At 36.6% G+C, this 13,747-nt stretch overlaps 2 protein-coding genes across 3 annotated transcripts in view; both read right to left on the reverse strand.

The window, feature by feature from the left end:
• The window catches only part of G2E3 (G2/M-phase specific E3 ubiquitin protein ligase), a 49,766-nt gene extending 42,129 nt beyond the window's left edge, over positions 1-7,637 (reverse strand). For both annotated transcript variants that reach the window (XM_004681963.2, XM_012724684.1), the window contains exon 1: positions 7,554-7,637. The gene's annotated coding sequence lies outside the window, so the exon portion shown is untranslated. The remainder of the gene's footprint in view (positions 1-7,553) is intronic.
• A 124-nt stretch (positions 7,638-7,761) lies between these two features.
• The window catches only part of LOC105853577 (calmodulin-regulated spectrin-associated protein 1-like), a 59,515-nt gene continuing 53,529 nt past the window's right edge, over positions 7,762-13,747 (reverse strand). The window contains 1 exon segment of the mRNA XM_012724409.1: positions 7,762-7,928. Coding sequence (XP_012579863.1) covers positions 7,762-7,928 — 167 coding nt within the window.

Raw genomic sequence — 13,747 nt, forward strand, 5'->3', positions numbered from 1 at the left:
GCAGTGCTGCATCCTAACCCGTTGGGCCACTAGGGAGGGTCTGGGAAATCATTTTTAAGAGTGTTAGCAGTTTCTTAAAAGTTAAACATATAGCCACCATGCTTTGATGCTGGGATTTCACAAACAGCATTATATATAACAGAGATAAAGAAAATATATAGGAAGAAAACTTCATACAAAAATGTTCACAGCAGACCCCTTGTAACATTCTCCAAAACTGGAAGTCCAAGTACCATGAATAAGATAAGGAAAAACATGCAATCTATTAATATAATGTACTTAGCAGTTATAAGAAATGCTAACGGCCCTCCCTGGTGGCACAGCAGTTTAAAGCACTGCACTAAGAAGCTAAAGCCACTTCCCGTAAGTCGTATCTCCGCCGATCCACATGGCTCAGCAGACTTCTGACAGGCCCGCTGCTCCCCTCAGCAGTGTACTTCGACGATCTGCCTATTCTGCTCCTGACTCTGCCTCTGGTGAATTCTCTCACCACCCCTGCACCTCTGGCCTGTACCCAGTTCTGTATGCACACATAAATAAATCTTTAAAAAAAAAATGCTAACATCAGGATTTAGAGATGAAAATTTTGTTTCTAATGTTTCTAAATTCTGATGATTACATTAAGCACTCTCCAAAACAAACCTTCAGCCAAAAAAAGGGAGAGACTTCACGTATTAAAAGGTGCTTTAAAAAAAAAAGATTTATTTACTTATGGTGAGAGGATTCACCAGAGAAAGAGTGGGGAACAGAACAAGTGGACTGACTGAAGCATATTGCTGAGGGGAGCAGTGGATGAGATAGCCATGTGGGTTGCTTCCCTGGCTGGGGACTGAACTCTAGAGTTGCAGAGGCTGGGACAGATTCAGTCCTGAGACTTAACCCCTTGCACCACCAGGGAGGCACTCACATATTAAAAGTTTTAATTGAACATTGGAGTATAACATTATATATGTCATAGGCACACATCATTATAAATCAACCTCTGTATATAGTACATTATGCTCACCAATGTGTCATTATGCTTACTAGCTTCACCTTAAAATTGACCCATCTTATAGCAATTACCACCGCTCTCCCTTTTGGTAACCACTATTTTGGCCTTAGAGCTTGGATTTTGTTAAATAAGTTCATTTTTTTGTTTCTTTATGTACTACACATAATTGAAAATCATGTTTGGATTATGTTACTTATTTTCTTCCAGGTACATTAATTTTAAGACTTTCTATGTGAAAGGAGGGAAACAGTGCTAAGTAACTATGTATTTCAGTCTTAATAGTGGATCTGGTCTCAGAGATTATATCAAACTATTTTCTCCCCTTTTTGGATAAATAATTAACAACTTAATGAAGAGTTCCAGAAAGCTATGGTCAAGAGACATTCTGAATCTCTTCTATTGCTTATCTTCAGTTAATGATACTCGTAGCTTTGATACTCCTTCCTTCAAAAGGTGGAGTGTGAATTCCCTCTTTGACAGATTGTGCTTAGTAATTTCCTTCTACTAAAAAGTCTGGCAGAAATGACAATATATGAATAAGCCATAAAAGGCATTGTGACTTAATCCTTACTTTTTATCATGTATCACCTGTGCTGGAGGAAAGTAGTTGCTATGTCATGAGGACTTTCAAGATGCTCTTTAGAGTGGCATTTGGCAAAGAACTAAGGCACTTACCTGAAGTCATGTGAGTGAGCTATTTTAGAAGAAAAGCCTCCAGCCCTAGTCAAATCAAGGATATCACAGAAAAGCTATAGATCAATACCCATTAAGAACAGAGATGAAAAAATTCTCAACAGAATATTATCAAATTAGATCCTTGTGAAGAGAATACTATACCATGACAAAGTGGGACTTATTCAAGGAACACAAAAAAGGCAATGTAATGCATCCCATTAACATAAAAAGGCCACAAGCCTATTTTGATTTATATAGAAAAAAATGACAAAATCCAACATTTTTTCTTGATAAAAACAGTCATCCAGAAATAGAACTTCCTCAGCAACATAAAAAGCAAATACTAAAAACCCTCAGCTAGCATCACACTCAATGGTGAAAGACTGAAGTTAATAAGACTGGAAACTGCATAAGATATTGAGTAAAATGAAGTCCCTCATACCACTTCTTATGTTGTACTAGAAGTTCTAGCCAGAACAATTAGGCAAGTAAAGAAATAAAAAGCATCCACACTAAATGGAGTAAATATATTTGTAGAGGACAATATTTTATGTAGAAAATCCTAATGAATTTACATATACATATAAAAACAACTGTTAGAACTGATACACAAATTCAGCAAAGTTGGGGAGGCAAGTTCCAAACACACATATCAGTCGTATTTCCATATAGAGTAAAGAACAATCCATAAAGGAAATTAAGAAGTCAATTCCATTTACTATGTCATCAAAAAGAACAAATCACTTAGGAACAAAAGTGTTAAATAGGTGTCAGATTTGTGCACTGAAAAATACTGATATTAATGATACAGGAAATGAGGGAGTCTAAGTAAGTGAATAGTTACTGGGTCCATGTTGGGGAGACATAACATTCTGTTAGAATGGCAATGCTACCTGAAATAACCTACAAATTTGATGTAATTTCTATCAAAACCAAATTTTGGGTGGGGGGGGCAGAAATAAAATACCTGATTCTAAAATTCACAAGAAATTACAAGAGACTCCGAATAGCCAAAACAATCCATATTAATCAAAACTGGGTGGTATTGGTAAAGGGTCAGCATCCCTATCAGTAGAAGAGTCCAAAAACAAAACCAATTATGATTTAAAAAAAACTAAATGGTCATAAAACCAATTAAGATATGTCTTTTCATGGCTTGATAACTTTTCTTTTTAGTAATGATTAATATTCCATTGTTAGGTGATACCACAGTTTATCCATGTGCCTACTCAAGGACACCTAACCTTTATGACCAATTAGTTTCTGACAAGGGTACCAAGACCGTTTAATGGGGAAAGAATAGTCTCTTCAATGAATGATGTTGGGACAAGTGAGAAGTTAGAAGGAAAGGAATGAGGTTGGATCTGACATTGTACCACACACAAAAAACTAACTCAAAATGAATGAAAATTCAAAACAGAAAATTCCAGGTCCACATGGTTTCACTGCCAAATTCTACCAAATGTTTCTGAAAGAAATTATACCAAATCTAAGTTCTCTTTCAGAAGATAGAAGGAATACACCCTAACTCATTCAATTAGGCTGGCATTACTCAAATACTAAGATCAGATAAAGATATCAAAAGAAAACTACAGATCAATATAGAACAAAATTCAGCAAATCAAATCCAACAATGTATAAGAACTGTATACAACAACCAAGTGATAATGTAATCTTGCTCCTTGACAATTACCCCAAAGAACAGAAAATTTATGTCCACACCAAACCTGAACATGAATGTTAATAATATCTTTATCCATAACTGCCAAAATTTGGAGACAACTTAGGTGTTCTTGAGTAGGCACATGGATAAACTGTGGTATCACCTGACAATGGAATATTAATCATTACTAAAAAGAAAAGTTATCAAGCCATGAAAAGACATATCTTAAACACATACACTAAAGTGAAAAAAAAGCCAATCTGAAAGAATAACAGAGTATAACTGCAATTAAGTAACAATCTGGAAAATGCAAAATTGTGGATTAAAAAAGACCAATGGTTTCAATGGTTTCAAAAGGGGTGAGAGGGAAAATGAAAAGGTTGAACACCAGATTTTTAAAACAGTGAAAATATTTTATATATAACAATGATGGATAATCATTTGTCCAAAACTATAGAATATATAGAAACCTATAGAATGTATAGAAAGAGTAAACAAATTTAAACTATGAATATTTTAAAATAGATTTATTTATGCTTACATAACTGGGGTACAGGCCAGAGGTGTGGTGGGTGAGAGGATTCACCAGAGACAGAGTGGGGAGCAGAACAGGCAGATTGACAAAGTACACTGCTGAGGGGAGCAGACGGCAGGTCCCAAGAGGTCTGTCACACCATGTAGGTCACCTCCAGGGCTGGGGATCTAACTTGTGCTGCAGTGGCTTCTTAAAGTTTCATAATATAGTGCTTTAACCTGTTGTGCCACCAGGGCGAGGCCCTAAACTATGAATTTAAATTGATTATGAAATTTCAAGGTAGGTTCATTAATTGTTAACAAATGTACCACTCTAGTGGGGGAATGTTGATAATGGAAGTTTTGCATTCATGTAATTACTCACAAGGCATAATGGAAACTCTGTATTTTCCCCTCAATTTTGCTGTAAACCTAAAATTGTTCTAAAAAATAGTTTCAACAAAAAGGAGAAACAGTAAAGTTACAAGTTCATATTGACTTACTTCATGACTTACTTTATATAACAAGTCCTCAGAATACTGGTGCCTGTCCACCCCATTCCCATATTAGCGCCCTAGGCCATTGCTTATTTCTTCATAATTTCACTGTCATTCTAGCACAACTCCAAAATTCAAAAAGAAACAATGTGAATAGGCTAAACTTCATCAAATACTAAGCTGATTCAAATACTTTTACTAGTAATAGGGAGAAGGTGTGTAGGATGGGAGTATATATATCCACTGGTGGGAATTACATTCCCACGCTGTTGGGCAAGTTTTTAAAGAAAAAATTGTGGGGAAGAAGGTGAGGTAAGTCTTAACTGTGCAAACTGAAAATAAAAAAAAAAAAAAAGCAAGCTCCCCATCCCCAATATTTTCTTAGAATTGAATGAAAGCAGAAACAAACACATACAAATAAGGCAAACTGTCTATCATAAAATTAACTTCTAATATACCTAATTATAAAGATACAGCAGGAGGAAATTAAATGTAACATTTAAAAAAATTATTAAATCTTTTCCCACTTGAAATGTCTTCTGAATTAATGACTGGGTTACTTACCCATATTTGTCTAATTTATAAACTGTGTATAATCACTGAAACCCCTCTACTAAACTACCCAGGAAAAAAAGGAGTATTTGAAGTTTTTCAGCATTAACAAGATGCCATGTGTTAAACTGTTAAAATAACAAGTACATATTGATCAAAGTTTCAGAGTATAATCACTGTTCTGTACCAAGGAATGCAGACAAAGCAGAGTTCCTAGTCTAGTTGTATGTTTATAATTAAATTCCACTGAAGTAGAAGCGAATTGTGTGCAGTAGTTCAGGAAGGTATTTACAACCCACTGCATAAAATACAAAGGTGAAATAAAGAAAGTTGATGCCCAAGCAGGCATTAGAAAAATGATTAATGACTAGATTTGAAGAAGTGAAGTAGTATGGATAGATCCTCACATACTGAGATAGTAGAATATTATGAAGATGATGGTTGGATATAATAACAGTAAACACAGACTGAGAAAGATTTTGTAGAAAAAAAAAAGCAGAAGAAAGGCTAAGAAACTTGTATCGTATGTGGTAAACAATGGGAAGCTGTAAGATATTTTTACTGTGAAACACTTGGAAGGGGAAACTGGCAGAGAAAAGCAGGAAGCATTAATTTAAAGAGGTATATATAAACTTTCTACATCTAGTTAGGGACCCCAATTCAAACATTTTGTTTTGTGAGAGCAAATAACTGAAACCCTTAAGGTCTGTTTTTCTTATCTGAAAATAGCATACAGCAGTGTTACTGGGAGAAAATGAATGTAATGTGATTTATACAATGTTTAGTAACTCAATATAGAGATACATATATCATTTACTATGTACCACTCACTAGCCTAAGATTTTTATATGCACTGACTTATTTAATTCTCACAAGGAAGTTACTGCAATTATCCCCATCTCACAGCAGAGGTAACTGAAGCAAAAACTAAAGCAGAGGTAATTGAAGACTACAGTTTTTGTGTAGGGGCCACACAGCTACTAAGTGGTAGTATAAGTGGGATTAAAACGCAGGCAATTTGGTCTCGTTTCATGCCCATAAACAGTATATTATGAAGCCCCTCTATAAAAGATTTAGTCAGTATCTTTAAAATGCTGGTTAGATTTTTAGCTTTCCAGTTTAAATTTTCATATTACTTAACTCAACCCTAGTGGATCCGAATCGTGAGATTTGAAGTCTAGGCATCACTGCTTAATAATACTTTCAAGTAATGTGTACACGGTTTAAAAAAAAAAAAAAAAGCTCACAGACTAGGTAAACAGGGCAAAAACTCAATCAAGAGTCCAGGATAAGGCAAAGGAAAAAAGGAAATGTAGAAACAAAGTTTACAAAATTGCCATTCGCTGGTAGTTATTTGAAACGAGCCAATTGCTTTCTGCAAGTTTTAAGAAAGTGTAGGTAATTTTTGTTGCAGTTTTACACAAAACATCCAAATTTCAAAGATCATAAATACTAATTAGTTAAAAGTATCTCTCTCGGCTAAAAATGAAACAAAAGCTCAATAGCAGAGATAGGAGAGTGAGAGTAGCCAGCACTGAAAGAAGGAATGTCTACTTTCAATATTAAATCTTGTTCTTTAAAAGATTTTACAAGGATAGCCCGATCCTTTCAAAAAGCTTTAAAGGAACATAAAATATCTGTTCTTTTAAAGTAAAACAAAACAATCTGACAGTTTTCAATAAGGCAAGATACAAAATTTCTGTACATGTACTAAGTTTACATTTAGGTTACACATTTAAACTATTCAGAAGACATGATTTATGATTACACTGTTAAGAGCCTGATATTTGATATAGCTCATTATTAAGAAAAAGAGAGAGAGAGAGAGAGAGAGAGAGAGACAGAGAACAAAACAAAACCATCAAAAACCCGTAGACAAAGAAAACGGTGCTGGAAACATTACTAGAGCACTTCCAAAATGACTCCACAACAACCCGGTTGGCCAATGAATGAAGTGGGTGAAAAGGCAGGTCTGTGGAACCAACTAAACCTTATCCCTATTGTTAGCAAACTAAGAGCCTTGTGAATCTCCGCTTTTATTACAGACAGTTTAAAAGAGCAAGAGTCTCGGATTTTTGCGGTACACGAAAAAAGTCAACCGCGAAAGAAAATATCCGGGTTTTAAATACAAAGGATACTCAGATTTCAGTTTAAATCCCCACCAGTCATTTCAAAGACTGACACTTCTCTGCGGTACAGAGTAATTAAGACTGACCCGGGTATGCTTCCTCTTCAGAGGAATTCGGAGCTAAGTAACCATCTCAACATTCTAAACCTGCCTCAACCTTCCATCTTTAATGAAAGATTCCTTTACCTGTGGCAACGCTGTCGCAATTAGATCTTACTACTGAAGCTTCAACATCAGAGCCGCAGTGGCGGAAATAATAGACTGTGATTATCAGAAAGTCGGAGATTCAGACCGACAGGCTTCTGAATGCCCAGAACTCAGAGTTGATTGCGTGCACGGGGATCGCCGGGCAGGGGAACGCTTCCTGGACCCCGATTCCCCACAGTTCCCACGCCCGGCCCCACCACCAGACATCCCCGAAGGCACCGCGAATCCCCGACTAGGTCATCCAGGCTCCCGACCCCTAGCTCCACCCGATGTCTCGCTTCTTCCACTGCAGCACAGTTTCAGCCTGTTATCCTATTCACTTACAAGCTGCGCAGGGCAGAAGTTGCAGAGCGACCGTGTCACTTCTGTCTCTGGCGTCTCAAGGCACGCCAAGCACGAGCAGCCCCATCCAACGGCCCACACAATTCAAATTCGCCACTTCCGCCACAACCCGGAAGGAACACTCGGGGGCACCGCCCCCTGAGAGGCGGGGCTCGCGGCGACGTAGGGATGGGAAAGAACAAGGCGCGCCTTACTTCTTGTCTCGCAGGGTGCTTGTTCTGTTGTTTTTCCTTCGCTTCAGTTCCTTTGGTCTCTTCCCTTGTTTACGTTCATAATAGAAGTCAGGGCGCGGGGTAGGTGCTTCTGTCCGGTGTTTCTTGTTTCTGAAATAATCTGAGAGGTGTTGACTTTCCATTACTTTAAGGACAAGAAAAATAAAACCATTGACTGAGCCGGGACATTTTTTTTTACCCCTCCCCTTACCCTCGTATAAACAACAGCTGTACGATTAGGAGAAAACCCGTTACGGAGTTTTCCTTATCTTAGTTCTTTCCTGGCATAGTCTTGACTTAGCCTTTTCCCTCTCCTGTTTGAGGCGGACAAAAGACCAATGTTAGAAAACAGCAAATATTTTTCCCCTGTGACAAAAAGATTATTTTTCCAGGTTGCTGTGTAGTTATCCTGTGCAATTGCTGGAAAAAGTCATTTTCCTTTACAAAGGACGCACAATATATATTTAATCAAAACACCTTTTGCTTCTGAAGGGATGCATCTGGGAACTTCAAAGGAAAGGAAGGACTGAACATGTTCTTAGACAAAAAATAAAAGGGAAACTAAATAACTCACCTTTTTCGCTGCGACCAGAGCATCTCAACATCTAGTAATACTGATTTAGCTATACTGATTAATACAATCCAAGTCATGACACAACACCTTCAGTCTGGGTCAAAACTGCAGCTTTGAAGATTCATTACATTTTTAGGAATTAATTTTACAGATAGTCTGACTCAAAAGGGTGTAAAGCTACTAAACGAGGCACTGTTTTCAACAGTCGGAAATAAACCTAAAAAAATCTAACAATAAGGAAATGATTAAAGTGTACTTTAGTAGTATGGCTACTGCCAGGTGCTAACAATAGATTAGTAGGTACTCAAATGAAAAGGCCAATTTTGGAAGGACTGTACATAGTCTCCTTTAAAAGTAAATACATTGCAGACAAAATTTCTTGGGAGCCAACGGGTTAAACCTAAGCACTGTGAAGCTATCCTCAGCCAACACAGCACAAGTTCCTTGAGGAGAGGACCCACTTGATACAGCAGACCTCTTCTGTTCTTCCACACTGCTGCCCTCAGCAATGTATTTCAGTAGATCTGCCTGTTCTGTTTCCACTCTGTCACTGATGAATCCTCTGATCCCCCACACCTCTGGTGTCGCTCAGTTCTCAAATGCATAAATAAATCTTTTTAACAACAAAGTTTCTTCGATGGATACACAAACTGTAGTGTTCTCTCTGGGAATCTGATTCGTGAATGGGGAAGAAAAGAAGCTTTTACATTTTACTTTATAATCAGCTGAATTTTCCAAATAACAAGCATGTTCTTACTCTTGCAATTTTGTTTTGAAAAGGAAGCAAATTCCCTATACTCTGGATACAGAATCAGGTTTAATAAATGTATAAAATAGTTTGTCCATTCATTCATATGACCACATATGATTTAACATCTCACATTTCTAATATGGCCCTATTATATATTGTTCTTTCAAGTTCCTGGAAGGTAGAAGCTATGCCATATAGTTTTCTGTTTTTCATAATTTTTATACTTTCCCATCATTAAATTTCATCTGTTACATGAATTCAATTCTCAGGTTAGTCAGCAATAAAAAGTAAAATATTCTCAATTTTTCATTGAAGAGTCCCACAAATAAACAATATATGACAAAAACTCATATAGCTGTGGTTATCTACTGATACACACACACACACACACACACATATATGAAATGTATGATTTTACAAATGGGATATATTATTTATATGATATTTTTATAGAACTCATAGTTAAGTTTTTTAAAATGTTAATTCACTGAATTTCCTTTTTTTATTTGTGTATACAAGAACTGGAGTACAGGCCAGAGGTGGGGGTGTGAGAAGACTCACCAGAGACAAAGTGGGGAACCAAAGAGGTAGGTTGACTGAAGTATACTGTTGAGGACAGCAGTGGGAGAGATTGAAGAGATCTGCTGTGCCATGTGATACACTCCTGAGCCGGGGAACTCGTGCTGTAGTGGCTGCAGATAGCTTCATAGTACTGAGACTTAACCCCTTGCACCACCAGGGAAGCCCCTCCTTAACCATTCTTTCTAGGGGACCCTTATTAAGTTCTTCAATTTCTTACATCAAAATGTCGACAAAGTTATCATTAGCCAGAAACTTTGCTATGTCAGACCAATCATATTGATTTCTCATCAGCCCCTTAAAGTTATGGACAGATATTTCCCATATGAATGCCCAGGCTTACTTGTATAAATTCCCTTGGGTTGGTGTTTATTAAGTGAAATATTAAGATTATTTTAATTATTTAAACTGAGTATAGGTAAACTTGAATACATTCATATTTCAGGTAATGCTTGAATGCATTCCATTATTAAGAAGATTTTCAGTAAATACCCACTAACTAAATAAGAAGCCTAAGTACACATGGACTTAATTTTTTAAAGAAAACACTCCATATAGGAGATATTTAAATCTAACAAATCTGGCTATCAGACCGAACATTTTGATAACTAATCATTTTTTAAAATTAAGTGACATATGTTGATGTCAGTATTTCACTAATACTGCAAAAACTGGAGAAAAAACAGACTATTATTTAATCGTCTGATAATCCCTTACCAATCTGAACTAATTGCGAATGTAATCAAATGAAAATTTGAATCATAGCTAATGTAGGTTTCTGTATTAACTGTTTTTCTCTTCTTATTCACTTTACATGTAGCAAAAAAACAAAACAAAAACTCTTGAAACCAATAGTTATTAGCTCACATACTAGAGTCAATGCAAAGTGCTTTGGCAGAAGAGTTTCTAGAATTTACTTTGAAAGGTTTTTATCCTAACCAACATGAATGACAAAAACAAAGTGCCAAGAAATAAACATTAAAGAGATGTATGACTTGATATTAAAACATGTAATTGGACAACATAAATAATTTAAATTTTTGTAAATGTAAGATGAGCATACAAGAATTATTAAGACATTTCAGAGGAAGACTAGTAGAGGTTGAGAGTACACAATATGTCATTCAAGATAGTTAAAAACACAAATCTATGATCAAAGAGTAGAAGTTAAAAAAGTATTAGCACCATGGGACTATGGTGGTGGCACGCGGGTGATTTGGTGGTGGGAAACCCGCGGGGATTGCAATCGAGATGGAAAAAAAAAATGTGCAAAATGATGTAAAAATAAACTTTTGTAATAATTAAAAAAAAAGTGTTAGCATAAAGAAGACAAATACATAAAAAATCCAGAAAAATGTAACTTTATATAGAATATTAATATTATAATAATACAAAGGTGGATTTAAGTTTAATGGGAAAGGAATAGTTTTATTCATAAATGTACAAGGAAAGCCAATGACTGGCTGTATATAAGGGATAACCTTTACTTTGCACCATATGTCAAAAACAAATTCTAGAAGGAGAAAGGAAATACAAAAATTATAATAAATAAATGTTGGGAGAAAAATTAAAAGAATAACTGTGAGCTTAAAAGTAGAAGGCTTTTTTTTTTCTTTTTGGTAAATATTTTTATTTATTTATGCATACAGAACTGGGGTACAGGCCAGAGGTGCAGAGGTGATGAGAGGATTCGCCAGAGACAGAGTAGGGACACAACAGGCAGATCAACAAAGTACACTGTGGAGGAGAGCAGCGGGAGAGACAGGAGAGGTCCGCTGTGCCATGTGGGTCACCTCCCTGACTGGGGATCAAAGTCATGCTTTGGATCACTTCATAGTGCTGGGCTTAACCTGTTGCACCAGCAGGGAAGGGTCCCAATTTTCTCTTGTTTATCTGTCTTTTAATCAGCTTAATGTGTGGGACTCCAAGTAGTGAAAAAAAGAGGATAAAGGAAAAACTTTTCCATTCCCATAAAACACTACTAGTAAAGTTCAAAGTGTTTAAAAGGCAAGATTCGCCAGAAAAAAATTAAAAGAGAAAAGAAAGACCATGAGAAAATATTTATAATACACATGCTGCAAAACTAATAACTCTAAGGTAAAACATTATATTTCAAAAATATTTTCAAAAAGCAATAAAAATAGGCAAAAGAAGTGTAGCTATTCATTAAAAAGGAAATTAGAGGGCCCTCCCTGGTGGCGCAGCGGGTTAGGATGCAGCACTGTAAGCTAGCAGCAGTGGCTTCACCCTGGAGGTGACCCACATGGCGCAGCAGACCTCCCCTGTCTCGCGTGCTGCTCCCCTCAGCGGTATACTTTGTCAATCTGCCTGTTCTGCTCCCCACTCTGTCTCCGGTGAATCATCCTCTCACCATCCCTGAACTTCTGGCCTGTACCCCAGTTCTGTATGCATAAATAAATAAATCTTAAAAATATATATATATAGATGCCTTCAAATCCTGAAAAAAAAAAAAGGAAATTAGAAAAATTAGAAAGCCCAACAGACAAAAATATTCAACAGTACCACGACACAATTTAAAAATAATTTTTTACTTTTAATTTAATTATCAAAATTAAAACAATTCCTAATATCCAATAGTGGGAGGTAATGGTGGCAACATGTACATTTTCATCTACTGGGGGAATGCTCTGCTACAAATTCTTTGGAAAGCAGGTCACTGACCAAGTCTCAACTTTGGGATTTTCCTACATACCAATAACCACACTAGTGCTTTTGGAAACATTCCCAATTAGAAATAAACAATCGAGGTTAGAGGCTTCACAAAGTTGTATTGCATTGCCTCCTAAACTGGTACCCCAAAAAAGAGGGCTACTGAATCTCCAAAGACAAAAAAAAAATGAAAATGAAGAATGATATTTAATTTAAAAAGTAAATTCTCTTAAGTAGTAAGACTGATATGTTTGGCTTTAAAGCATGACAGTCATTCTTTAGCACTCAAGTAGAATCAATACACATGGATTAAGTTGTACTTTTCAGTAATGTACTGTATACAGTTCCTACTCAATCCTCTCATAGTTTAGTCACATTGAATTTCTGTTAACACTTTCTGTCTTTCATATTGGTCAGAATTTCTTGATCCTCAAGTCCTACTCATACTTGATCTACTCTTTTGGCAAATCCTGGTCTCTTATACTTAGGAATGTCTGTCTTAAGGATACCTTTCTTGATCTCTACTTCTAAAACACTCCTTAACAATCCCTGTCAATATTCTGCCTACATGAGATAACTAAGGTGATCTGCTCCCGACTAGGTCTGTCTCTAAGATATGGACTGAAACATTCCTGCTACCTGGAAACCAGGAAGAGTCATAGTATCATAAGTATACTTGCAGAGGTTGCATTCAAAAAGTGTAACCAGAGGCTTAGTCTAGTCTAGCTAGAAAGAGAGCAAGAGGTAATCAGGTAGAGGACTGGGGCTGATGGTTGATAGGAAGTAAGCTAATATGTAAAATAAAATTTTCACTATTATATTTTCATCCAATATCTTTTTTTTTAAAAGATTTATTTATTTATTCGTACAGAACTGGGGTACAGGCCAGAGATGTGGAGGGTGAGAGGATTCACCAGAGACAGAGCGGGGAGCAGAACAGGCAGATCTATGAAGTACACTGCTGAGGGGAGCAGCGGGTGGGTCAGGAGAGGTCTGCCACGCCATGTGGTCTCCTCCGGGGCAGGCAGGAATTGAACGGAAGTGGCTTAAGGTTCTTTGTGCCGTGCTTTAACCCGCTGCGCCACCAGGGAGGGCCCACATCTAACATCTTTTATAATACCATTAAAAACTAAAGTCAACATACTGCTTTACAAAAAAGTTACTTCTTTTGCAGATTATCCTAGGGGAGCAATAAATGGACCCAGTACTCCCCTCTTTTTTTTATCCCTAACATGTTACCTTTCTTCTGTTCTGCTTCTAGCCTTCTGTGTAAAATGTAAAAAGCATCTAAAAGGCATGGAATAAACAAAATGTAACCATTTAGATCCCATTTAGTTTCTCCTCAGCAATTCGCTAAGACTAATAAATGTTAGCCAAATACATGGTTTTT

Source organism: Condylura cristata, unplaced genomic scaffold (genome assembly GCF_000260355.1).
Source record: "Condylura cristata isolate star-nosed mole 26May11 unplaced genomic scaffold, ConCri1.0 scaffold00013, whole genome shotgun sequence".
NCBI classification, from domain to species: domain Eukaryota; kingdom Metazoa; phylum Chordata; class Mammalia; order Eulipotyphla; family Talpidae; genus Condylura; species Condylura cristata.